The 27,882-nt window shown below is 45.8% G+C and overlaps 1 protein-coding gene across 1 annotated transcript; it reads left to right on the plus strand.

Annotated features, from left to right (window-relative positions):
• The first annotated feature begins 2,932 nt into the window (after positions 1-2,932).
• On the plus strand, positions 2,933-27,825 carry POU2AF3 (POU class 2 homeobox associating factor 3). The gene is made up of 6 exons (XM_053367801.1): positions 2,933-2,944; positions 12,468-12,579; positions 18,562-18,656; positions 23,713-23,776; positions 25,351-25,580; positions 26,573-27,825. The coding sequence occupies exons 1-6, from the start codon at positions 2,933-2,935 to the stop codon at positions 26,927-26,929; spliced, it is 870 nt and encodes a 289-aa protein (XP_053223776.1). The 3' UTR covers positions 26,930-27,825.
• Positions 27,826-27,882: the final 57 nt, after the last annotated feature.

Below are 27,882 nucleotides of genomic sequence, written 5' to 3' on the forward strand. Positions count from 1 at the left end.
GAGGCACTTTTGTACACATTACTGGGTTGGATAACTGTTTTACAAAATTCAGAGAAGAAAAGCTGTGTTTCAGTTTGCAAAAGGTTTCGGAAAATGCTAATTAAGGAGGGTCACATTAATTCAGAGCCAAACCAAATTTCTTCCCTTTTTTACCCAAGAATTATTAATTAATTAAATTATTGCTTTCATTCTTAGATTTGTTAATCGCTTGCTACCAGAAGTTCTCCAAATGACTTACAATACTGTTGAAAACACAAATATATTGATAATACAGTGGTACCTCGGGTTAAGTACTTAATTCGTTCTGGAGGTCCATACTTAACCTGAAACTGTTCTTAACCTGAAGCACCACTTTAGCTAATGGGGCCTCCCGCTGCTGCCGCGCCGGAGCACGATTTCTGTTCTCATCCTGAAGCAAAGTTCTTAACCTGAAGCACTATTTCTGGGTTAGCGGAGTCTGTAACCTGAAGCGTATGTAACCTGAAGCATATGTAACCTGAGGTACCACTGTACCAGAAAACAAAAAAGTGTGTGTGGGGGGGAACAAACCCCATAATCATCACAACAGGTTTTGGCAGCACAGACTAACAAGCAGGATCATCCTAACTCTATCAAAAGCTTGGAGAAAAAATGCAAGTATTTACCAGGCACTGATAAAATGTAGTTAAAGCCAGGCAGACCTCACTAGGGGGAGCATTCCACAAATGAGGAGCCAACACTGAAAAGGCCTTATCAACAGCCTCTGATTCTCCCTCGGATGTGGTAGGGCATGAGATGATGATCTAAGGGCCTGCGTGGGTTCATATCAGGAGAGGCATTCTAGAAAATATTGGTGTCCCACGCAATGAGTAGCTTTAAATCTCAAAACAAGCACTTTGAATGGGGCTCAGAAGAGGCAGCCAGTATAGCTGGAGCAGAGAATTGATGTTATATTATCTGTTCATCTGAAACCTGTCAACAGGCAACCACATTCTGCATGAGCTTCCAAGCTTGTTTTTCTATCACATTCACATTCTGTCGCACTGACCAAACAAATGCATGGCATTCCCAAATATGATCACCAGGTGGTGGTGTTTGCGCATATACACACCCACCCACCTACCCACCCCTGGCTTTCCTTGGAAACTTGCCAATGATGGTGGGGCTCTCAATATATAAGGACCCCACATGAACGATGCATTCTGGGATATATCCCAGAATCCTCTGCTGACAGTGGTTCTGTGGCAAATGCAAGAGACTGCTCCTCAGTGGATAAAGCCAATGTGAGAATATTTCTCTGAGGGTAGAAAGTTTTAATTCAGAAATTTAAACTCACACAATAGGCATTTTTGATCTATTTTTCATAGCCCAGCTGTAAAATCCTATACACACAAACACACACACACACATATATGTCCCCCTGAGTGCTCACTGGAAGGACAGATCCTGAAGCTGAGGCTCCAATACTTTGGCCACCTCATGAGAAGAGAAGACTCCCTGGAAAAGACCCTGATGCTGGGAAAGCATCAAGGAGAAGGGGACGACAGAGGACGAGATGGTTGGACAGTGTTCTCGAAGCTACCAGCATGAGTTTGACCAAACTGCGGGAGGCAGTGGAAAACAGGAGTGCCTGGTGTGCTCAGGTCCATGGGGTCACGAAGAGTTGGACACGACTAAACGACTAAACAACATCTATCTATCTATCATCTATCTATATATGAGAAAATAACTCTTTTCTGCTGTCAAACATCCACACACTGTCACAAGAGAGGCTCAAAAGCTGGGGGAATGTTTCCTTTCACCAAAATATCAACTAAGAGAGAGAGATTGTCATAAGGCAGGCAGAGAAACCATTGAGTTTAGAGCCAGCCTGACTTCTGGGCTGGTTGGGCAATGGTTCCCGGCTCGCAAGATTCCTGCTGCATTCCCTGGAGGTTGAAAATACTTCGGATCACTCGCTCTGCTATCTCCATCAAGCTGATCTACCCATGATACAAACTGAGGTGGTAGAATTTTGGACTGGACTGTTTTATATTACACAGCTTGGAATGATCTTCCCATTTAGCAACAGCAGCAATTCTGCCATGCAGTAAGGTAGTTCACCAGAGAGAAGGTTTGAGCAAAGTATTTTGAGGTACTTTGCTTCACACAGGGACTTGTGGTGGATCTCTCTCTCTCTCTCTCTCTCTCTCTCTCTCTCTCTCACACACACACACACACACACACACACACACACACCTACAGTCTCAAGTGCAGTTGGAATTCCTGTGTACAGTTCTGGTTGCTTCACCTCTACAATAATATTTCAAAGTTGCAAAAGGTTCAGAAAAGGGCAATCCAAATGATCAAAAGCAGGCATAGGCAACCTTTGGCCCTCCAGATGTTTTGGCCTACAACTCCCATGATCCCTAGCTAACAGGACCAGTGGTGAGGGATGATGGGAATTGTAGTCCAAAACACCTGGAGGGTCGAAGGTTGCCTGTGCCTGATCAAGAGGATGGAGAGGCTCCCTATGAGGAATGGTTGCAGCATTTGGGGCTTTTTAGAGGAAAAGTGAGTTAGAGGGGACATGATAAGAGGTGTACAAAACAGAGAAAAGTTATTTCACCCCTTTCATAGCACTAGAACCCAATGAGATAATCCAGTGAAGCTGAATGTTGGGAGATTCAGGCCAGACGAAAGAAAAGACATCTATGGAACTCACTTCCACAGGAGGAAGTTATGGCCACTGACTTTGGATGGCTTTAAAATACGATTAGGCAAAGACATAGAGGATAAGGTTATCAGTGGCTATTTAAGCCATGACAGCTATACTCTGCCTCCATGGATGGAGGCAATAAATGCTTCTGGAAACCAGTTCCTGGAAACTGTAGGAGGGGAGGGTGCTGTTGCATTCAAGTTCTGCTTGTGGGCTTCCAAAAATGGGCACCTGGGTGGCCGCTGTTAGAGCACGATGCTGGACAAGGTAGGCCACTGGCCTGATCCAGGTGGCCCAGCCCAGAATTATTAGGCCTTATTCCTGCTGGCTAAGTGAAGAAGACATCTGAAGGGGGTCCCACAGGTTTATGAGAGAAGGGTCGTATGGTTTGAGGAAGAAGAAGGCTGGATTTATTATGGAAAACGGGTTCTCTTATTGCATTGCTTTCAGTTTTTAAAAATCGTGACCAATTTTAAAAACCAGGAGAATATTGTGTTGCCGTTGTTTTGAACATACGGTGCCTACAGTTTTAAGGAATTTAGGAGCTTTTTTGTTGTTGTTGCAAAGGGAGGAACCCCCATTTGTTTTCCTCGTGTAAGACCAGGCGTTTTCACCTTCCTTAAAAACAACTTTCACCAGCCATGGTGCTCTCCAGATGAGCACCAGGCTAGGCCTGATGATCTCTACCTGACCTTGAAGCTCAATGGGTGACCTTGCATCACTCACCATCTCTCAGCCTGTAACCTACCTCACAAGGTTGCTGTGAGGAGGCAGAGAATCGTGCATGCCACGTTGAGCTCCTTGGAGGAAAAGGTGGGATATAAATACGGTAAATTAATTAATGGGACCTGTAGCCCAAGACCTCTGGAGGACCTCTGGAGATATCTGCTTTAAGATATCTGAGCAAATAACAGAAAGCCTGACCCCTTGGACTTGTCGGGTGCCGAAGTTTGGAGCTTTGGATCCCAGCACCTGTCGGTTGCTTAACATTCCGTTCCATTTTGGAATTCCTGGTCGTTTTTCTTTTCTTTCTCAAAACCCTGTTTTGACTTGTTAGGATGGAAACCCAATCGCTGCAGGTTATGTGCACAGCTGACCCAACCTCCTCAGGGTTACTTTGGGCTGTTGCCACATCGCTTAGGAGGCTTGAACCAAGCGAGACCCAGAGAGGAAAATTACACTATTATACACATGTGGTATATATTCAAGCAATCCTGGACTTCGCCCCCGAGACAAAGCAGGATGTTGAGGAAGGCAGGTGCCACGCGACAGCTATGGCCCAGACTTGTGAGATGCAGATTATAGCCCGGTAAACGAAAAGGGCCTCTCATTTTCAGACCTTGCTTGCAACATGCAGTTCAAGGGCGAACTCTGCAGCATAGCTAGAGGCTGGGTTCAGCCCAGTGATAAGAAAACAAGAGGAGGAGCCCTTTTGGATCGAATCAAAGATAGTTCGGCATTCTGCTTCCAGTTGTAGAAACCAGACTTCCCTCCCCACTTTTAATTCTTCTTAATTAGCTGTGTTTATATTCTGCCCTTCCTGAAATATGCCCTCAGACCTGGTACAGAGAGAGCACCTTAGAGCATGTACAGAGTGCATCTCTCACCACCCCCAGAACAGCAACCTTTTAAGGAACTGAATCCTGGAAGTTTGCTCACCAGTGCCTCATTTGTGATCCTGAAAAAACAACATATTTTGGATGTTATGATGCAGTTCTGTCTAGTATCTGTTGTTGGGGTTTTTGGTGGGTAACCTCTGGTACTTGCTTTGAAACTCCCCCATTTGGAGGTGGATAAAGAAGTACCTTGAACATATACAGAGTGCACATTTCTGTCATGCTGCATGAGAGGGATACTCAGAAGAAACAGGGCTGGCTCTTAGGAGCCCTGCTCTGGTCGTGAGGCCTGACAGGCTGGTAGTAGAAGGGCTCTGCTCCAAGTGTCCTAAATAGTGGAAGGCTGAGCTAAGCACCATTTAAATTTCCCACAATTCCTTGGTGGAAACTAAGGAACCCTGTGCATCTTTCTTTGCTCTTCGGCATTCCAGGTAGGCCAGATTTAATCCCAACCAAGGAAGATGTAATGGTGGGGAAGTCTGTTGATTTCAAACTCTCATTATTCAAGACTTCAGATCATCTCTCCATATTTCCACATCAGTTCGCCATTTTTTAAAATAATAAAAAGTAATTGTGAAAATTTACTGGCATTTCCCCCCCAATTTTTTAAATTAAGTTTCGCAAAATTATACACAAACAAAACACACAAACAAACAAACAAAAACACAACCTTATTAAAATTACACTTATTAACATTGTTAAGTGACTTCCTCGCTTCCCCTTGGTTGAATTTCTATGCATATCCTTATAACGGCTTTCCAAATCATAATTCTTATAAACTTAACTTAGTCTATTAACATCCTTATATCTTTTCAGTTCAAAATTGTACATGTTAAACATCACTTAACTTATATAAATTCCTAAGCCAATCTGTTGCTTGCAAGCTATTTCCAATTAGTTTAACTTAACAGAAAATTCACTGGCATTTTAGTGCGAATTTCTCCAAATAGAAAACCTTTGTTTCACAGTTAGGAACATGAAGAAGAAATGCATTCAGAGTGTGGAATAAGTGACTGACTAACAGCAAGACACGTATCCTCTACACAAGCAAAGTCAAATGAATGTTCAGTAAAGACCAGACATAATCTAGCCTCTGTATAAACTTTGTGCAAACGAATCAGAATGAATATACAGGTTATCTGGAGAAGCCCTCTGTCCTTTTTTTAATGGTTAACTGAAAACTGAGATGTGGCAGCTGAGAAGCTTCTCCCAAGTCTCAAGTGACTTCATAATTCCTATAATCTGCCTCTTGATTTTAACAGATTCCAAAACCACATGGGCTCCAACCTGGTCCATGATGGAGAGAAGGAAGCCCTTCTATCGGCACTGCTGACATGCTAGCCACCATTGGTCCCTCCCTCCATGGTTGCCTAGCAACAACCATTCCATCAGGCTACCCGAATGGTTTCCATTTCAGGGGGTCCTTGTCAGAACTGCGGGCTGTACCAATTAGCACCCTTATGGGGAGCACAAGGACCTTTGATCTGGTGGAGCTATCTGCTAGCAGAAGGGGATCCCTCTCCCCCTGACAGTGCCCAGCATCCCCCCCCAACTGCTCCGGACAGTTGGGGGATCCCCTCTGAGTACGGGGTGAGACAGCACGATCATGGAAGGGGTGTTTCCCCTCTTTTACCAGAGGTCTCTGCTGCAGAAAAAAACACAAGATGTTCCAATTGGATTTCCACCCTTCCAACTTTAAAAAAACGGTGCCTGAGCTTGTATTTTTTCTCTTCCCTCCCTCTACCCTTTTCCATGCGTGCCACGTCTTTTACATTGTAATCCCGATGGTAGCGATGATCTTACCACCTATCTTGTAAGCTGCCCCAGGAACCTCCCTGGCCAAAGAGGGCTTTAAATGTTCATTTTAGATTGTGCAACTTCTGGTGGACTCAACAATATCTGGGGCGGGGCGGGTATTGACAATGGTGTCTTCCTGGACTAGTTCTGTGGAATGGGAATTGGGAGGCCCTGTGCTAGAGTCTCTCACACAGACATTTTCCCAGCAGTTTTTACAGCCTGGCACTGGGGGTTTTTTGAGCAGGAGCTGCTGGAACTGCACCCCAACGGCAGCTGCCTTGTATCAACTCCCTTCTCTCCAGTGGTCTCCTTGAGAGGAGGGGATTTCCCCAAGACTTTTGCTCCAGAGGAGTCCTTGCCTATAGTCAGGCACTTCTCTAGATAGAGCTTGGTTACCATCTGTTTTGAGACTCATCCTCATTGCAGAATTCTGGCTCCTTCCCCAAGATGGAGGCTGAGCCACAGAGCGCTGTAAGGCCAGGGTGTTCTGGGCCTCCTCTGATGAGGACTCCCCTTGCTGGGGAACGACACCTACAATCTTCCAATGACAAAACAGCCCCCAAGAACTTTCATCAGCTAGTAAAGGATGCATTTCGTCAGGAGTGTTGTGTTATCAATCTTCTCAAGGATGCTAGTTCAACCGGATGGGATTAAGCAAGACTAATGAGTTGAGATGGTCTTTCAACTGGTATCCCATCTTCTGACAGACATTTACCCTGTTGTTTAATTGTTTTGGTATTGATGCATATGTTCTTCAGCTCAATCACAGTACCATTTTCAAATTTTGCATCTTGTTGTTTATGTACTGCTTCCCTGATCTTTTAATGCTAAACAAACAGCACTGCATTTTGCAATTCATAACCAGATTCCCCCAAGCAAATACTGAGCCAGTGGAGAATTTGAGGGGTGATTTTTGCACTTGCAGGATGGGAAGTATGCCCTGACGCATTCAGTGGAACTTAGTATCCCCCCCAAAAGATGCATAGGATTGTAGACTGACAGTGCAGGATCTGAGTGTCAGGACTGGACCACCTGGATCCTTAACTGACACCAGACAGCAGTTGGAGCATCTGGCCAGGACCAGGGAGCTGGGTTCGAATTTACACTCAGCCATGAAACTTCATGGGTGACCTTGGTCCTGTTGTCAGATACCTCCTTGATGTGATTCCTACCCTCAAAATGGATTTACCACAGATAAATCTACCAGCCTAGCCTACCTCCAAGGACTGTTGTAAAATAGGGAGGATGGGAACCTTTGGCCCCACCAGATGTTGTCGGACTCTTAGCTCTCATCATCCCTGACCATTGGCCATGCTGGCTGAGGCTGATGAAAGATGGCACCCAACATCTGGATGGCCGCAGGTTCCCCATCCCTCAATAAAACTGTGCTTTGTAAATGGATAAAACTCTGGTAATACAGCGTCGCCACGACAACCTCCAAATGCACTTGCCTCATGAACAGACTAATAGGAAGCTGTTTGTCCAGATAGCATGGGGCTGCAATGATGATGAATTAACGTGGCCAGCTTCAACTCAAGTTACCGCAGAGTGTCCTCGCTTATTTTATTGCAAATGGTTTGAGATACTTGAAGAATGTCATTTTTCATTTCAGCCACATCAAAGCTGGTCTCAGTCTGGGCACAAGCCAGAACTGGGCTGTCCACACCCCACCCCGATCCTGGGATTAGCAGCGACCACAGCTTTTCCCTTTTGTTTGTTTTTTTAATTAAAGAGAATAAGGGGGAGAAAGGGAAAAGAGACAAGATTCACATAATATAAAAAATAAAAAATAAATGTAACTCCCCAAGTGCATATTGGGGTTAAAAACTAGAGTTTATTTCTCTGAAATACAGTCTTACTCATGTTTACTCCAATGCTTGACAGAACTTCAGAGGCCCTTACTCTCTGGTAAGTGCTCATTTTACGCAGATATTTTTATCACATAAAAGTTGTTTATATATTAAAAAAAACCACAACTTTTTTTAAAATGACATGTTGAGGTGAGGGGTGGAGGAGAAATTCAATTCAGTTTGCCTTTAAAGGCAAACCCACCTAATTTGCACCTTCCAAGACACACACAAAAAAGTGAACTGAAACATAGACATCCTTCAAAATTTGCTGAGAATTGTTAAGAGACCCCTTTCTCCCTCACAAAGCTACAATTCTCAGTGGTTTAGCAACCGATCTCTCTTCAGAAGCTCTGGAGATTGTAGCTGTGTGAGAGGAATAGGGGCCTCCTAACATCTCTCAGCACCCTTAAGAAATGACAGCTCCCAGAATTCTTTGGGGGGAAGCCATGACAGTATAAATGGATGGCGTGAATGTGGCCATTATCTAACCTCCCCCCAAGCTCTGTGCAAACGAATCGGGTTGAATGCTCAATAACCAGGTCATCTAGAAGCAACCTTAGAATATGGCCAACTCAGAAAATGGCGCTTTATGTGGCTGTTTTTTTTTTAATGGTTGTGTCCAGTCCATTCACATCTACCGCTTTCTGTCTTCAGTTGATTCCTGCGTTAGAGGCTACCATGTAGATTCTAAATTGTAGCATCAATGGCCAAATAAATGTTCGAGCTAGAGCTCTTAAGGCCTCTGCATCATCTCGCGAGATATTCGATTATGTTTCTAAAACTGGAGATCAAAACATATCTGTGTTTCAACCCACCCCAGTGGGTTGGTTTCGTTTCTCATCTCTGAAGCCCATAAATTAATTAGCATTCAAACTCAGAAAACTATCCCAAGTAATCTGCCACACCTTTTACTTAAACAAAAATTCAGCTATATTTTCCCATCTCCCTCTACCTGTCAAGCGTTGAACTTTTTGAAAATATGAATTTGGAATACATACATCAAGGCAGCGTCATGGTACCCTGGCTGGAATTTTTAATTTCCCCAATGTAAAAAGAAGCGGTTTGAAAAAAATGACTATGAATATTAAATCAACAAGAGAAAGCACAGCATATCACATATATAGACCAATCAACTCAACTTGCAGCTATCCAATTTAAACAGGTGATTTATGAGAGGAGGGGAAGAAAGAAGTCTCCGCTTCTTTTAACATTAGACAGATCTGTCATGATCCGAACAAAACACTCGCTTCCTTTGACAGAACTCAAGCTCCTTTTGTTTTCTGTTTTTTCTTTCTTTCAAATGTTATTCCTTTGTTTAAAAATCCAAGAGTTCAGAGTACCCAAGTTTTGGCACAGAAGGTTAACAGTATTGCTATCAGGCCTTAATATGGGTCTGTGTTCTGCCTTAGATGGCAGAATAGAGCCCTGGAAGAATCCAAGTAACAGCAACAAGGGTGTCCCTGAGCACGTGCAGAATGCCTCTCTCCCCAGAGCAATCACAGCCTACTCTCGGCACACCTGGAATCGAGAAGCAAGGCTTCTGGGCAGTTGTCTTGAGATCTGGCATCCTTTCTGTTAAAAATTAACACACTAGCTGTTGCCACGGGTCAGCGATGTGTTCATGATTGAGCAGTAATCCAAAAGTGTCTGTTTAATAAATGCAAACTTCAGAAGGTGAGGCAGCTTCTCAGTCAAGTCCTCCACTCCAAGCAAATGTTCTGAACGTTCTTAATTGTCGCTTTTAACTTTAAAAAACAACAACCTGGTAATTTAATTGTTTTGTCCTCTTTGTAAACCACTTTCAGGTTTTACTGTGATCAAGCTGTATATAAATCTTGTGAAATAAATATGCAATTTCTGCCTCTCGTGAGCAAAGTGTTTTTATCACTATTGACATGGTTTTTTGGGTGGGAAGCACAAGCCACCTCCTCTTGAACAGATATCCAGTGATTTTTCCTGCATCTCTCAGAAGTCTTTTCATCCCCTCTAGCGTACTTTTAAGGAGATTTGCATATATATGTATATATGCAATTTATGTATATATGTGCATATATATGTATTTATTTATTTTTTAAAAAAGGATTACAGGTTACATGTGCCAGAGTCTATGGAATGATGAAAAGCCAGTAGAAAAGAAGTATTTCTAAACCCATACCACTCCCTAACTCAAATCAAGTTATATTTGTTGAACTTTTGTAATAAAAAAAAATGAACTGGAACAATGGCCAAATTATAACCATGGTAGATGATTAACAGCTTCGCCTACACGCTGGTTGACCCAGCTGTCCCTGCCTGAGGCCTTCTGCTACCCCGTGAAGGGGGGGGGGGCAGGATTATGAAAATGCAATGTGGAATTTTTGGGAAATTTCATCCAAGGGCAACATTATCTCACAACACCCAGTGCCGCTGCAAGAGAACTGGGGCCGGGCGTGGGGGTGGGCAGCGATGCCAATGCATTTCTTTCCCAGAATGCAAACCAGAACAGCTGTATTGCGAGGGAGGGACACATCTGTCTACATGAAGCAAAACTTTGGTGGGGTGGACGAGCGACACGCAATGGGGAACACGAATAGGAAATGCCAGTGGAAGTGACTGTAGCTCTGTTGCCATCAGCAAGCATTCCTTGCAGGCCTCGACAGCCTTTCCTGGCCCTGCCACGCCCCCCGAGGGCCATATTCGCTCCCGGAAATCTCACATGTGGCCCCCCAAAGCACACCCCGAACCCCACGGCCCCCCACCTGTTGCAGGAGCCCCCCCGACAGCTGGCAGGGGACATTAGAGGTCCGCAGGAGAGCCTGCCTTCCTCTCCCGTGAAAATACCACCCATCCCCAGGGATATCTGGGTTGTTTGTGGCAAGAATGGTAAAAGGTGGGCGATGTCCCCCAAGCAGGGGTCCCAGGGAGGCATCAGTGATGGATTTTATTCCCTCAGACCCTCTGCTATGTGGGGAGATGCTCCTTTTCACTCAAAGGTAGGCCATTTTGTGGAGCCTTTGAATATTCAAATTGAAACTATCGCGCAATCATTGATTGTCAAATCATTGGATTCTTGAGGTTTTAAATACTTGGCTTGCGGGGAGAAAAATTCAAACTTATATCTGTAGGTATAAAACATTAATATTGTTTGTCTCCCACTCAAGATCTCCACAAAGGGTTTGGAATGATTTTTTAACTGAAAAAACCTTGTTTTCTTCTCTGTTTTCCTCTTGAATTAGGAAGCCCAGCTGAGGATCCCTTTTTTTGTCCACAGAAGATCCCTGGGTGTAAAGGGGGAAAAAAACACAGCCCAGAATAAAGACTTTTTCTTCTTCTTCTTGCTCTGGAAAATGTCAGGTAAGTTTGATTTCATTCTCTCTCTTTGTGGGGTTTTGGTGGGGAGGGTGGATTAATTCTCACCCGTGTAGTTTGTTGGGACAGTTTGCTTTCAAATAAAACAGGGTGTAAGAGGAAAGGGTGGGGAGAGTTAAGAACAGGAGGGCACCAGTGGCTCCAAAATGCAGTGAAATCAATGTTTCTTTAAGTGCATGCAAGTTAAATCTAACCAGATGCAAACTCATATACATAATAAATATATAAATATATATGCACAGGCGCACACAACACATCAGAGCAACAGGGCTACAGGAAAAAGAAGCGTCTCAGCTGGGAATGTTCTGGAGTGCAGCTGCTCCAAACTTCACTGTGAAAGGCAGCATTTAAATATATATATGTATATGTATAAGTATATATTTAAAACACATATTGCTTATGTGGAATTTTCACCTCCAAAGCCAGCCTCTCTGCCCAGGCAACCAGGGGCTACGGATCTCCAAATTAGAAACATTTCTCCCCCTCCATCCCCGGGGTGCAATTTAAGACTTCAGCCACGTAACTTGCCAGGTGATTAGTTGTGGATTTTAATATTCAGGGAACGATCAGAGCCCACCCACCACGACAGCGGGGCTTAGCCTGCCACCTGGCTCTCCCCACTTCCCGGGAGGAAGAGGAGAGGCTAAATGAATGCACCCCTAATACAGTAGGGTGGGGTGCGGTAGTTGGTGGGGGGGGAGAGATGGGACTTTTTTTTTAATGGAGTGCGGCGCTCAATAAGGGTCGCTTGTGCCCAGATGTCCCCCGTGCTATTCCTTTTGCGTCCAGCGGCGGCGCTGCCGCGCAAGAAAATCCACGCGGGGAAAAAAAACCCCGCTGCGCTCCCCACGCGCGATTGCTTTCCATTCTTCCCACGCGCAATATACGCTTTCCGTGCACGGCTTGGGAAGGCAGGCAGATATGCGAGGTGGAAGGAAATGGGTATCTCAGGTGGGTCTCTTGCGGGTGGGGTGTAAAGTAGGGGCAGGGAGATTGTCGGTTGGGAAGAGTAGCTGGGAAGAGAAGCCGGATACTTCCGAGTAAACAGGCATAGGATTGCGCTGCACGCGAGTCCCATGCATTGCGACGGCTCTTTCTCCGGAGCCAACGTGCACAAGGTTGCAATTATTATTTTTTGGCGGGGGGAAATAAATGCAAGCGATCAAAAACCGTGTATAGAGTTTGCAATTGCTGTGCACGTTGACTTCGGAGTCCCGAAGCCGGATCCGGGCCACGTTTTACTCGGAAGTAAGCCCCACCCCCGTGCTCCACGGCGCTTCCTTCTTTCCAGGTAAGTAAGGGCAGCTTGGCAGGCGAGGAGTCGCCCGCCGCCTTGGCAAGGAGCCTGGCTGGAGACGGCACGGCGCCTCTACTCCCGAGCAAGAGGGCTGCGGTCCCTCCTAACCCGACCTCGGGAGCCACCCGCAGCGAGATTTCTTGGAGCGGATCCGGCCTGCCCCCGCCCGCTTTCCCGTTCCCACGTGCGGGTCGTGCAGGCCTCGGAGCGGGGGTCTGGCGGCGCGGATAGAAGGCAGGCGCGGAAGGGAGCGCGGCGGCCCGCAGTTACTCACGGCGCTTACGAGGGAAGCACCGACCAGGCTCCCTCCGGCGCAGCCAGCCTAGCGCAGGGCTCCGATCCGTGGCGCGCTTACTCCGGAGTAAGCCCCGTCGAACTGGCGTGCCGTGGAATCGGTTTGCAAACGGCTTGCAGCAGCCCGCTCCCCGTCTGTCCCCCCTGCTCTTCTTTTTCTTATTTTTGAGGAGCGGGGAGGGATCAGAGCCCCCCTCTCCAAATTTCACCGCTTCTTCTCTCCCCCCCCCCCCGTTCCCAGTCCTCAGATGCCTCTGCAAAGCTCTCTCACACACACCCTCCCAAAGCAAACGCGGGATTTACTCACGAAAGCAAGGGTTCTTGGGCGAGATGTTTGCACCACCCAGAGACATGAAATGGCAGGATTCTGAGCTGCGGAGAGTGAATAGGCTTTTCCTGCAAAACTACCCTTCCCAGGCGGCCCCGCAAGCCCTGACATTTAAACCGGATTGGGGATAACCGCATTTGTGACCTAGGCGCGCCTTGTGCAAAAGGGACAGTTCAGGGAGCTGGCCAGACACCAGTTGTTCCTCTCCCTCGTGGGAATCGGCTCTAGTGTAGGTGGTTGGTGAGTGGCAGATACGGAGTAGCGGGAAAACATCATAAAGTTGGGCAGAAGAACCCATTTCATCCATACTTACCGCTGAGTTCAGAGGCCCACTACAAGTTACAGAGTTGGTTTGCAAAGAATTACATAGGGTTGTACCCAGTGCTGGTCTTAAGAGTAGACCCATTGCCGTTATTGGACCTGACATTATTGGTTCTTTTATTCTACTGGGTCAGCTCTAGCATTGAATCCAGCCCACGATAGGAACCAAGGAAGCTGCCTTATATTCAGTCAGACCAATTGTGTGCTGTTGTCTAGACACTGGCAGGCAGCAGCTTTCCAAGGTTGCAGGCAGAGAGTCTCCCCCAGGGCATGCAATGCTCTAAGTTGCAGCTGCTCAAAAGCTCTTCTGAGTGCTTGCCTTGCATACCCATCTGGGTGGCTTTTAAAAAAAAACAAGGGATGAACTTATTTACTGATTGCATTTATATCCAACCCTCTCTCCTGGTAGCACCAGGTGGCTGGCACGATTCTCCGCCTCCTCCTTTAACCCCCACAGCAACCCTAAGCTAAGAAGCAGCGACTAGCCCAAGGTGAACTTCATGGCTGAACGAGGATTTGAACCCAGGTCTCCCGGGTCCAAGTCCAACCCTCTAACAACTACTGTATACCACACTGGCTTCTGGGTATTGCTGGGCTCTCATCAGCCTCAGCAGCAGGGCCAGTGGTAAGGGGTGATGTACATTGGAGGTCCCAGAGCATTTGGATGGACACAGGTTCTTCACTCCTCCTTTAGACAGTGACGCTTGATTCCGGAATTCCGTTCTGCATGTTTGCAACACTTTGAGCCGGCCAATCATCTAGAAGCCATATAAGTTTTTGGTTTTTCAGAAAGGGGCGTCACGCCCAGTGGTTGTGGGACGGGTACCACCAGCGTAAGTGGGGGCTAGGCTACACCAGGATTCAAATCCCCTCTCCACCATGAAGCCCACTGAGCCAGTCTTCTGTCTCTTAGCCGAACCTACCTCGCAGGGTGGTTGTTGTGAAGCTAAAATGGAGAAGAAATGTGTACTTTTTGAGCTCAGAGGAAAGGTGGGACATAAATGTCGCTGTAACCAAATTACTACTGCTCTGTGGTGCAGCTGGGTAATTTTATACTGTACTTTGGACTTACACAGGGGCTCACCTCTTTAGATAAAATGTATAAATTTACTGAGTCTTAATGCGCCATCGCATGTAATGCACACCTCAATTTTCAGAACCTTTGAAACCAAAAAAGGTATTTGCTGTCGAATGTAAATGTTCTGTCGAATGTAATGCGCACCTTAATTTTCGCAACGTAATTTGGCCAAAAAGGTGAGCATTAGATTCGAGTGAATACGGTACTACTCCACCAAAATGTGGTAAAGCAACCTTGCTGTGTGTGTGTGTGCAAATTTCCTAAAATCCTAGCCTGATGGCAACATTCCCGCATCATGACTGCACTCAATATAAGCAAGGCTGCACAGAATCTTGAAGCAAGACAGTCTGGGGTTTTTTGGGGTGGGGGGGTGGTACTTCCACCCAATAAGTCCAGCTAGCACTGAAAATAGTAGTGAGTTCCAGTAAAAGAAAGGCCTCTCGGTTTCCTTTTCCCATGACACAAGACACCTTCCTTAAAATAAAAAATACTGCCGCTGATTATATACATTTAGGCATTTTGCAGCGGAATGGCACGGTCTCAGATGGTGCCAGATGCACAAGAATTACCCAGGTTTCTCCCCCTGCTCTGTTTCCCAAACCTCTGCGGGGGAATAAAATTGTTGCAGCTTCTCATCTGGCAAACTCATTCTAGGAGTCGTCAGTGGTGGTTGTCAGGCCAGGACACTGGGTGGGCAGATGCCTGTGGTCCCCTAAGCAGAATGAGCAGGTGCCCCCCACCGCAAAATGAAAAATAAAAATTGGGGGCTCACTGACCATCCCTGGAAATCAATCTGTAACACATTACCACCTAAGGACCTCTCCGTTTCCTGCAAACTGCCCTGCCCAGTTAAGACCATTAAATCAAGACTCTAACATTATGTAGCTGCAGCACTGTATGTTGTTGGCTGAAACTTGATGCTTCTGTTTTCTCAGGACAGGTATCACTTGTTTGGCTGTTTAATACGTAGCACTTGCACAGCACATTTTGAGCTATGTGGAAGACCTTCACATTTGCTCTCCTAGGCAAGCTTCACAACAGCCCTGTAATGTAGACTGGTATCATTCTTCCCATCCCGTAAATGGGAATGATAAAGACAGACTAACGCTGTGTACACACCGTACGTTTAAAGCACATCTCCCACCGCCCAAGAATCCTGGGAACTGTAGATTGTTAAGGGTGCTAGGAATTGTATCTCTCTGAGGGGTAAGCCATAGTTCCCAGGGTTCCTGGTGTGTGCTTTCAATGTGCTTACACAGCCTCTAAGCATGAGCTAGAGTAAGCAGGTGGAACCATGGCAAAGGCGAGGTTTGAATTAAGGACACCCCAGTTGCAAGGAATTCACAGCCAGACAGCATAAGCACATGCCACTGGGATAGCTCAGTCAATAGAGCACGCTACTCTTAATTTCAAGGTTGTGGGTTTGAGCCCCACATTGGGCAAAAGATTCTTGCATTGCAGGGGGTTGCAGTAGATAACCCTTGTTGTCCCTTCCAGGACTCCAGGATTCTGTCATTCTATGCATGTCTGCTAGGGACGCGGGTGGTGCTGTGGGTTAAACCACAGAGCCTAGGACTTGCTGATCAGAAGGTTGGCGGTTCGAATCCCCACGACAGGGTGAGCTCCCGTTGCTTGGTCACTGCTCCTGCCAACCTAGCAGTTCGTAAGCACGTCAAAGTGCAAGTAGATAAATAGGTACTTCTTCGGCGGGAAGGTAAACGGCATTTCTGTGCGCTGCTCTGGTTTGCCAGAAGCGGCTTAGTCATGCTGGCCACATGACCCGAGATGAGCGTCGCAACCCCAGAGTTGGCCACGACTGGACCTAATGGTCAGGGGTCCCTTTACCTTTACCTATGCATGTCTGCTAGGAAGTAGGTCTCACTTTGCTCAGTGGGGCTGACTCCAAGGTAAGCCCGCACAGGATTGCACCATTAATAACGACTGTCTACTGTTTGGACGAGTGCTAGTTGTATCTGTATAAGTGCAGCGCTCACTTCCTGCTGTTTAATGACCAGCTGTATTTTGTTGTTTAATGACTTTGGGTATTTATTTATCAAGACAAATACACCGCTTAACTTTTAAAAAAAAAATCTCTTGAGAAGTTCACATAAAATGATATAAATATTAGTTTAAAGTAGCAATAGAAACAGATAGTGTATTAGTAGTGGATTTATACTGGGCTGTCCGCACATCATTCTGCTTGGGGGAAGAACCACAAGTAGCAATGGGACATGCACCGATCTGAAATGAAGCAGTGCGCCCTGAAAGCAGGATTGCGCATAACTGCCCCATATTGAGCACAAAGTGTTATGAATGCAGAATTAAATAGACGTGCCCATGAAGCCTTGGATCACAGTATAACCAAGGCTCTTGGTTACTATAAGAAAAAATAGGGTGCAAAATATCGGGGTGTAGCCCATGGCTGTAGCCAGGATTTTTGTTGGGGGGGCCAGGACTTTTGTTGTGGGGGGAGGGGCAGAACCAATGTAATTGGTCAGTTATGTATTTCTATTGTTTTACTTGATTGGGGGGGTAGCTGCCCCCCTGCCCCCTCTTGGCTACGCCAATGGTGTAGCCAACACCGGTCCCTATTCAGACTGTAAGTCAACCCATTGACATTAACGGACATGGCGCAACTCATTTAGGGTTATTGATTTTAGGAGGCCCACTCGGAGCAGAACTTTGTTGGAGACACCCCATTAGTTCTGCAGTAAGCTTCTAGGATAATCTCCCAGCCTTAAAATTCTCCTTGCGTCTCCCCAGTCGTGCTGAAATGTGTTCTCCTCTCTGCCACCGCCCTCCCCGTGAGAATCAAATGGGAGGGTGCCCAAAACTGAGTTGCTGTTATGTGAACGGGAACTCATACTGGGTCACGACAGGGCCATCAGGTATGACAAAAAGATACTGAGCGCCCTCCCTGCGGTGGGGGCAGATTCCTCAGACTTACTGACCAGAATGGAATGAGACCTCCTTGAGTGTAATCTGGATTTAATCGGTTTATCAAACTCTAAACTCTTGGTGGGGGAAGCTTTATTTGACAAATGTTTGACAACATGCGTTCTATCAGGAAATGTTTACAAATTAAGGAATGGTCGCAAGGCCATCAACAATATATTCAAAGAGATATACTGACATCAAGTTTTCCTTTTTTAAAAAAATGCTTTCTATCATTCCACTCATCCAACAGTCTGCCATTGACCCCCTCTTTCTAAAGTATTTATATATTATCCATGAAAGTCTGATAAATGTTCACACAAATACAGTTTTTAGTATAAGGGAATGATGGTGAACATTTAACAGTGCAGTCCTAACTACATATACTCAGAAACAAGCCCCAATGAGGTTAGTGGAGCTTACTCCCAGGTAAGTAGAGTTGGAATTGCAGCCAAGACAGTAAGCACCAAAGTGGCGTTGCAAACTGAGTGGGATTTACTTCAGAGTATTATTATTCTTAATAATAAATTGCTATTCTTTATATACTGCTTAATGGCAAAGTAGGCGCCTAGGTAGTTTGATGATAAAAGCCAATTACACTAACTTAAAATTGCAGGTATAAAAACCAATAATGCAAACATTAAAATGTAAACATACACAATGTGTTTCTAATGTACACCACATTACATGTGATCTTTTGATAAAGGGTGCTATGTAAAGTGTAATAAGAATAAGAATAAAGGCTCAAACCACATTTTAAGGCTTTTCCCCTTACAAGTTTATTTTGACTTCCTGTTTTGTAATTCAGCATGACTTTCAGCTCCCTGCTACCCAGAAGTAAGTAAACCCTCTAAAGGAGGAAATATTTAAGGTAGTGTGGTCAGAATTAGAACCCAAGTCCCCGAATTCCTAAAGGGTAGAATCACTTGCTTAAGCAGTTTATGACTCCGAGCTGGTAAACCCTAAACTCACTTTTTACTTTTCAGAATATAAAATCCTATTGTTAAATTGATTCTTTTAGGAAAACCAAAGGTCTATCAAGGTGTCCGAGTCAAGATTACAGTGAAGGAGCTTCTGCAGCAGAGAAGAGCCAAGCAGGCTGTGGCAGATGAAGCCGTAAGCACCTCCTCCTCTTCCCACAGTTGTGGCTAATTGCATCATCATAATAATAAACAACTTGTTATTTTCTTCCTTTCAATTAGTGACGTGGCCTGCACCATGCCACTTGGTTGTGCAACACTTGAACGTGTGTGAACTAGAACCTGGGATCTTGAAACAGCTGTTCCCAGATAGCACCACTTCAGATTGAAGGGGCGATGCATTTGAATCCTTTCCTACCAAACACCAAACCCTGCATGTAGAAAACTAGCTTGTCAGTGAGAAATGTGGGGCTCAGAACCCTTCTCCCTAGCATATTAGCTTTCTATTGCAAGGATTAAAATATATGCAAGAGCATTCACCATTGTCACCCTCCACTTGCGATCTGAAGCGGTGCAGCCCAGGAACGGTTTATTGCTCGTTTAGACTGGGTCTGACTATAGAAGAAACATTGTACTGGAGCTGACGCAAAGCCATATGAAAGTCTTCCTGCAGTAGTTCATTCATACATACAGTGGTACCTCGGGTTACATACGCTTCAAGTTACATACGCTTCAGGTTACAGACTCTGCTAACCCAGAAATAGTGCTTCAGGTTAAGAACTTTGCTTCAGGATGAGAACAGAAATCGTGCTTCGGCGGCGCAGCAGCAGCGGGAGGCCCCATTAGCTAAAGTGGTGCTTCAGGTTAAGAACAGTTTCAGGTTAAGAATGGACTTCCGGAACGAATTAAGTACTTAACCCGAGGTACCACTGTATTGGTGAAAATAACATACAAAATGCATTCTGTTAGGAAGAAAATGCCTTGCAAAAAATGTGGCTATTAGGCAGAACTGCTTCTGCCAACCTAGCAGTTCGAAAGCACGTCAAAGTGCAAGTAGATAAATAGGTACCACTCCGGCGGGAAGGTAAACAGCGTTTCCGTGCGCTGCTCTGGTTCGCCAGAAGCGGCTTAGCCATCCCGGCCACATGACCCGGAAGCTGTACGCCGGCTCCCTCGGCCAATAAAGCGAGATGAGCGCTGCAACCCTAGAGTTGGTCACGACTGGACCTAACGGTCAGGGGTCCCTTTACCTTTACCTTTAGGCAGAACTGCATGCAAACATTAATAGGAGAAATTCATGCTCATATGTCGACGAATTAAGTACTTAACCCGAGGTACCACTGTACTACCAATCACCCCTCAGGCATTGAACATCTATCTGTAAACCAGCCATAAGGTGCCCTCTATTTTTGACCAGTATTTTCTGACCAACCAAGTGTCAAAGTGCAATCATCTGGGGACCTTCTTTGTGTGCCTCCTCTACGAGAGGTCTGGAAGGTGGCAACATGAGAACCAGCCTTCTCTGTGGTGGCTCCCTGTCTGTGGAATGCTCTCCCCGGGGAGGCTCACCTGGTGCCTTCATTAGACACCTTTAGGCACCAGGCGAAAATGTTCCTCTTCAATTGACATTAGCATTCTATGGCCTTTAAAATGTGTTTGTGGGAGGAGGGTTATTGGTTGGTTTTTGTTTTCTTACGCCTTTTGAGTTCGCCTTTTGTATTTTTATTTTGTGACCTGCTTGTGATCTTCAGAGGACAGGCGGCATGCAGATTTAACAAATGATAAGAATGAAACCCTATTCTGCTAATTTTAGCATAAGAACATAGGAAGGCATATTATGCAGAGGCCATTAGTCCATCTGACTTAGCACTGTCTACAATAAATGGCAGTGGTCCTCCAGGTTCGCAGCTGTATCTGGAGATACAGGGAGACTTCTGCATGCAAAACTTGGGCTCTAACATCTCAACCAGAGGACCTTCCCTTTCTGTGGGTGGGTTGCAGAAAGTGGAAGTTTTTGGTCCAGAAGAAAGAGGCAGAAGGGGGTGAATTCAATGCTGAAGGACTGCTCCAGACACACCAGTCTGGATGTGGCACCACAAGTCAGCTTTTGCAATGCATAAACTGTGAAGGTGGAATTTTTCGGGACTGTGCTTGAATTTCTGCGGGAGTTGCTGCTCCAAAGCATCAGGGAGGGTTATGACACAGAGACCTGGGTGTTTCTGTCACCCTCTGATGCCTCCACTCTGGATGTTAGGCCAACGCAAGATTCCAGGTTACACCCATCCCTGTTTCGCAATTTAAACCATGGGTAGTCTTACATGGTCTCTTTCTTTTTTTAAAAAGCTACAATTCCCATTTTCCATTTTCTAATGGTGCGGGTAGGGTGGGGAGGCTATAGCTCAGTGCTGCAACACCTCCTTCACATGCAGAAGGACCCAGGTTCCAATCCCTGGCATCACGATCCGAAAGAATCAGGCAGCAGCTGATGTGAAAAGCTTTGTGTCCGAGACTCTGGAGAGGCGCTGCCAGTCAGAGTGAGCAATAGTGAGCTAGATAGGCAAATAGTTTGACCTTACATAATGTAGTTTCCTGTGTTATCATTTGTTAAATTTACAAAGCAAGAGTGCGTAGACTTTTGAGTTTCCAACATTTGTCATCTTTGGAGTAGACCCATTGAAATTAATGAACGTGGGTCGTTTAGATCTGTTCATCTGATGAGAGGAATTTATTAGGGTGCAGCCTGTAATCTCTTAAGAGTTAAGGTGTAGCTAAAAAAGGTAAAGGGACCCCTGACCATTAGGTCCAGTCGTGGAAGACTATGGTTGCGGCGCTCATCTCGCTTTATTGGCCGAGGGAGCTGGCATACAGTTTCCGGGTCATGTGGCCAGCATGACTAAGCTGCTTCTGGCGAACCAGAGCAGTGCACGGAAATGCCGTTTACCTTCCCGCCGGAGCGGTACCTATTTACTTTCACTTTGACGTGCTTTCGAACTGCTAGGTTGGCAGGAGCAGGGACTGAGCAACGGGAGCTCACCCCGTCGCGGGGATTCAAACTGCCGACCTTCTGATCAGCAAGCTCTAGGCTCTGTGGTTTAGACCACAGCACCACCCATGTCCCATAAGGTGTAGCTAATCGGGCTCAAATGCTGATGATGGTAACACAGAGCATCCTATAGCTCAGGAATGGGGAACCTGAGGACCTCCAGATGATATTGGACTACGCGGCCTATCATCCCTGATCAATGGCTGCACCGGCTGAGCCCCGGTTCCCCGCCCCTGCCATTGCAGGAAGGTGGGAAAGTGTTAACTGCTCTTTGAGAGGAGGAGTGATCAAGAAGTCACACATAGCACATTGCACTATGTGCAAAGAGCTCCCCTGGCTTATGTTGCTTTAGTGATTTGCATAAAGAAAAAGCCAGCCAAATACTGCTTCCGGGTTCACATCACTGGAGGGCTGTTTTCCACCTTCACAGATTAACTCTAGTACCCACCTGTTGCTATTCCTTGGAAAAGACATTTGCCCTTTGTCTAAGAAACTGGGCAATCTGGAAAGTATGTGTGTGTGAGAGAGAGCATCAATCCCTTCAGCACTGAAATGACCCTAGTTGAAGATACGTCTTCTGATGACATAAAAATCTGTGAATGTAGTTTAGTTTTCTAGCTGTGCTGTAAGAAAACAACAATCACTTTCTTATCTAAGCAGGAGGTTTTAGAACACAAGCAAGGCAGCCGTTAAGATGATCCTGCGGGCAGCCTGCAAGGGAAGGGGAGAGAAGAGATGGCAAAAGAGATTTTTTTAATGTATTGGGGCAGAAACAATATGCAAACTGAAACACAAAATCACCATTGGAAATTTGCACTTCTCCAAATTTGGCAGTGCATTTCTTCTATCGAGTAATGTGTGTGCGATAAAGTGTGCATAGAAATGCTTATATTACGTTAAAAGAGCATACAAAAATGCTTTATGTTAGGGGAAATTGTTTGCAAAAATGTGTATATTAGAAGAAATTAGCAGTAAAATGCAGACAAATTTTCACACAGACTTTTAAAAAAAGAATCTGCTTGCTGATGTGCAAATTTGTGTTTAAGAGTGGAAAAATGAGAGCCCAAGAGAAATCAAAATTGATAGATTTGCTCACCTGTCATATCATATCATATCCTTCCTCATGCAGGGAAGAATTTAAGCTTTTCTCAGTTTCTACTGACAATGGCTCGTGATGCTGGCTCATGTCTGCTCCTGAGACTTTAATGCCATTTCACATTCCTGTTTCTGCTTTTTATTTTTTTAAATGTTTCTTTGCTGCCATGGGAGTGTCCTAAGCATTGTGTGTCAAAAATGGAATATTATAAATAGTTAAATTATTTTTAGTGTAAATACACAGATTAACAGCAATCTCAGAGGGACCTCTCCCCAATATTTAAAACCAGAGGCTAGAGGGTTCTTGTAACATGCAATATCTCATCTGAGAAATTTCACTAGCTTTCTTTGTGACTCAGATGGCTTTCCTCAACATAGTTTTGGGTGTTTGAAACTGCCTTCGGATTTCGCTTGAGTCGAAACCTGGCAAGGAGTGGAGGGACTGTGAAACACCCCTCCCCCTTGGGGGGAAATTTCGTTCATCTTATGGAGAACCCCTCTGTTTGTGGAAGAGCCATCCCATTTGCTTTGAGCTCCCTTCAAATTCCTTTTTAGGTGAACTCTGTGTCTAGGCTCTAGACTGGAGTTCAGTTGGAACAGCTGCTGTTACAGAGCCTGCCTTTATGGATTTAACTGTGATCAAACAAAGCAAGGTTGTAAATTCCAGCAGGGGAATGCTTTGCAAATAGGGGTGACCTTCCAGTAACTTTTAAAAAATATTTCCTGCTCTCGGTGGCGCTTCACCCTAAACACAGGCATGTTGATAGCAGGTTATTTTTTTTTAAAAAAAATGCTGAGAGCCTGTCCCATGGCAAAATAGTGCGTTCTTAACAGATTTCAGGAATTGCATGTTCTATGGGAGCATGCATCTTATGAGTTAGGTAACAGACTAACTAACATCTAACATGGCCACAACTTCAACCTACACAGATAACAGCAGAATCAACCTGCATTGCTAACTCCCTGCGTGCTCCTCATGGAGATAAAGCCTGGACTTACCTCCACCGTGTTAAGGGGATGAAGGAAGGGGGGAGGGAAGGAGGCAAGGAATTTCTTCTGCTTTATAAATGGAGAACCACCCAGCTGTGCTTTGCTTTATTCCTTGTGTTCTCAGGTTTCCGGAGAAGGCAGTGGCAACAATGTCCAGTTCACGGAGTCTTTCTCCCCTCCCTGTGCAGGTTGGTACAAGAGCACCTTTTTTTCTCTGCCCCCCCACCTTTCCCCTCTCTCCCAAAACACATCCCACTTCTTTTCCGGACTTCCTAAACCTGGCATTTAATTAGGAACCTAGCCAATCAGAACTTTGCTAAATGCAGAGGAGGACACACAGAGGGGGAAGCCAGCAAGGATGTCCTCGCCCCACCTGGCAGCCTCTTCATCTCAGTTTGGGGCTGACCTATAGACCCATCCTGTTCCCAAAAGGAACTAATGGACCAAGTTTAGTGGCTTGCTTTCTCTCCCATCCATTTCTCTCTCTCTCTCTCTCTCTCTCTCTCTCTCTCTCTCTCTCTCTCTTCCTGTTAATCCAGCGGGTGGTGGGGGGTTAATCTTTTCACATCTTACATCAGCTCCTTCCTGCTGTGCAAGAACTCATACTGTCAGAAAGTCCTTCCTGATATTTAGTCCTTTCTTGTAACTTGAATCCATTGGTTCGGAGCAGGAGAAAACAAGTTTGATCCATCCTCCATGTGGCAGCCCTTGAATATGGTGGTCATATCTTTTCTCAGTCTCCTCTTTACCCTAAGGCTACCAGATTCCCCCCCCCCCCATGAATCCACTTTTCAACTTCAGTAGGAATGATAGGATTTTGTCAGGGGACTGATTTGTAAATCCGGGGACTGTCCCCAGGAAACAGGGACATCTGGTAACCTTACTTTACCCGGCTAAATATACCCAGGTCCTTCAACTGTTCCTCATAAGACTTGGTTTCCAGACCCTTGAACATCTTGGTTGCCCTCCTCTGCACACCTTCCAGCTTGTCAGTATCCTTAAATTGTGGCGCCCAGAATTGGGCACAGTAGTCCAGGTGTGCTCTGACCAAGGCAGACTAGAGCGGTACTATTACTTCCTTTGATCTGGGCACTATACTTCTGTTGATGCAGCCTAGAATAGCATCAGCTTTTTGCTTTTTGCTTTTTTTTTCTGCCACTGCTGCATTGCATTGTTGACTCATGTAAAGCTTGCGATCTGCTAAGACCCCTATATCCTTTTCACATGTACTATTGACAATCCTGGTGTCCCCCATCTCCTATTTGTGCAGCTGATTCCTCCTGCCTAGTGTCGAACCTTACACTTGTCATGCGTTCTTCAAGAATTGTGTTCTTTTTATGGATTTTTTCTTTTCTTGTTTGCTTGTTTTCGGCTGCCTTTTGGCTTGTGCAAAAGGGAGCATATACCGTATTTTTCGCTCTATAAGACGCACCAGACCACAAGACGCACCTAGCTTTTGGAGGAGAAAAACAAGAAAAAAAATATTCTGAATCTCAGAAGCCAGAACAGCAAGAGGGATCGCTGTGCAGTGAAAGCAGCAATCCCTCTTGCTGTTCTGGCTTCTGTGATAGCTGCACAGCCTGCACTCGCTCCATAAGACACACACACATTTCCCCTTACTTTTTAGGAGGGGAAAAGTGAGTCTTATAGAGCAAAAAATACAGTAAATCATCTAAATGATGTAACTAACTAAAATGACAGCTGTTTGTCCTTGCGTCCTTGCGTCCTACTGTCTTGTTCTCTCCTCTCCTTCCTCTCTTAGCCTCTTACGTAGACACAGAACTTGCCTCTTCTTCGTCTGGCTGCGTGCAACCCTGGCAGTTCCAAAACTGCACTGCCTGCGAGGAGCTCCCCAGTTACTTGGAGCAGCTGGTTGATTCCTGCCTTCAAACTGAGCTACCTTTGGATGCTACTATGGGGACTACCCAGAGCAACATGCCTTGCTCGCCTGACAGCTTCCAACTAGGCCCTCCCTACCTCAACCAAAGCCTGGTAATTGCGCTTCAGTTTTTATGGAGTTGGGGTTCAGGATTCTACAAAGCACCCGTATGCTTGGGGGATTCATACAGCAGGAAAGTAAGAGCACGACTGCAGGATAGACATAATTGAAAGCTGTAAATAGCTTTGGGAGAAGCACAGCTGCTCTGATGGAGCCCTGCTCTGGGGCCTCTGTTAAAGCAATTAAAGAAAGCCAGTGTGATAGTGTGGTTAGATCATGGGTAGGCAAACTAAGGCCCAGGGGCTGGATCCGGCCCAATCGCCTTCTAAATCCGGCCCGCAGACAGTCTGGGAATCAGTGTGTTTTTACATGAGTAGAATGTGTCCTTTTATTTAAAATGCATTTCTGGGTTATTTGGGTAGGAATTTGTTCATTCCCCCCCCAAAAAATGTAGTCCAGCCCCCCACAAGGTCTGAGGGACAGTGGATCAGCCCCCTGCTGAAAAAGTTTGCTGACTCCTGGGTTAGATTGTGTGACTAGGGCTTGGGAGACATGGGTTCGAATCCCCACTCAGCCGTGAACCTCACGTACACCAGTCACTCTCTCTCAGCCTAACCAACATCACAAGGTTGTTGTGAAGATAAAACGGAGAGGGGGAGAACCTTGTTTGCCACCTTGGGCCCCTTGGAGAAGAAGAAGAAGAGTTTGGATTTGATATCCCGCTTTATCATACCTGAAGGAGTCTCAAAGTGGCTAACATTCTCCTTTCACTTCCTCCCCCACAACAAACACTCTGTGAGGTGAGTGGGGCTGAGAGACTTCAGAGAAGTGTGACTAGCCCAAGGTCACCCAGCAGCTGCATGTGGAGGAGCGGGGAAGCGAACCCGGTTCACCAGATTACGAGTCTACCACTCTTAACCACTACACCACACTGGCTCTCTGGTGGAATATAAAGAGAATCAATAAATGAAGCCTGGAGCCTAAATTATTATTGACTTCTTTTCCTTAGATGCCTCCTTTTCTCTCTCCTCTCCCTTCTCCGTAGGGTCCTGGATCCCCGGATTCCTCTGACCCCTCCAGCTCATTTGACTACAGCTACTCTCCACCGCAGCCTCCTCCTTTCACCCCACTCTCTTACAGCTCCCCTTCCCCTCTGGATGCCAAGAGCTGCATGTATCCATCGTCGGAAGGAAGCCCCTATCACCAGCAGTCCCAGTTACAGTACAGCCACGCCCCTTCTGCGTGCTGCTGTACCTCTTGCGGCTCCCAGCACTTGGACGCTTTCAGAGTACCAGAATATTTCCCCTACGCAAACACGGACTGCAGGGACTATGCCCCTTCCGTCTCCGTAGCAGATGACTTCTTCCGGAGAGATCGGAGTTGGGATACATGCTACAGCTAATGGGGGAGCGTCCGGTGGGCCGCCGCTGTCCTAAACGCAGGAGATCAGCATAGACTCTGGTTGCCATTCTGGTTGGAGGAGGGTGCAAGCATCCCAGCTTCACAGAGTTCTTCATCGGGCGTAATGGAAAGGGGGGTGACATTATTAGACCGTTGGTTCTCTGCGCTATAACACACACCGGGGAATCCACATTCTGCATGGAGAAAAGCTGAATCCTGCAAGCGACTTAATTGATGTGGATGTCATTTGTTTTGCCTAATTTGCTTTGCCTCTGCTGGTTGTGGGGCGGATCAAAGGGGCTAGGCAGGGCGCTGCCATGGTACTCCTGGCCCACTGGGTATCTTATTCACCATATCTTATTTCATCAAGCACTGCCTGTATACTTGCAAGCACATCTCTGTAATCATAAGTACTAGAAACTTCTTTTTTTTAAAAAAGGCTTGAGCTAAATTGTGCATCTAGCAACACATTTTGCAATTCTTCTGTACCCAATTGGAATTGCGGCATGCGCACAGCCCATTGTTTAACACCCTGGATTAGTGGCATGTTTTACCCTAGCAACCTGGCGTGCTCAATATATTTAAAACTTTGGTCCCCTCCAGATGAAGGGTTCTGTGAAACGCAAAAGCTTGCATACGCCTATCCATAGAATATATATTCTGTTTCCTTCATCTCTTTCATAAATACAGCATGCATATATGTTTGTGCTCAGATCAGATAAGCCAGTATATTGCCTCCACGAACATAACCCAACCTTTACCTTCTTCTGGTGGTGTTTTCTCTGGGGTTCATTTAAGGGTGCGCACAACGTTTTAAACCACATCACAGCATTTCTTTCGCCATCCTGTCATTCTTGTATCTTTGATTCCATTAAACAAACGTCAGCCAATTTGCCGTAGATGGGTGTGTTTTCCCCCTTTCATTCTCGCAGTACAAACTGATAGCTGGAGGTG

The sequence above is a fragment of the Podarcis raffonei genome, chromosome 15, assembly GCF_027172205.1.
Source record: "Podarcis raffonei isolate rPodRaf1 chromosome 15, rPodRaf1.pri, whole genome shotgun sequence".
NCBI classification, from domain to species: Eukaryota; Metazoa; Chordata; class Lepidosauria; order Squamata; family Lacertidae; genus Podarcis; species Podarcis raffonei.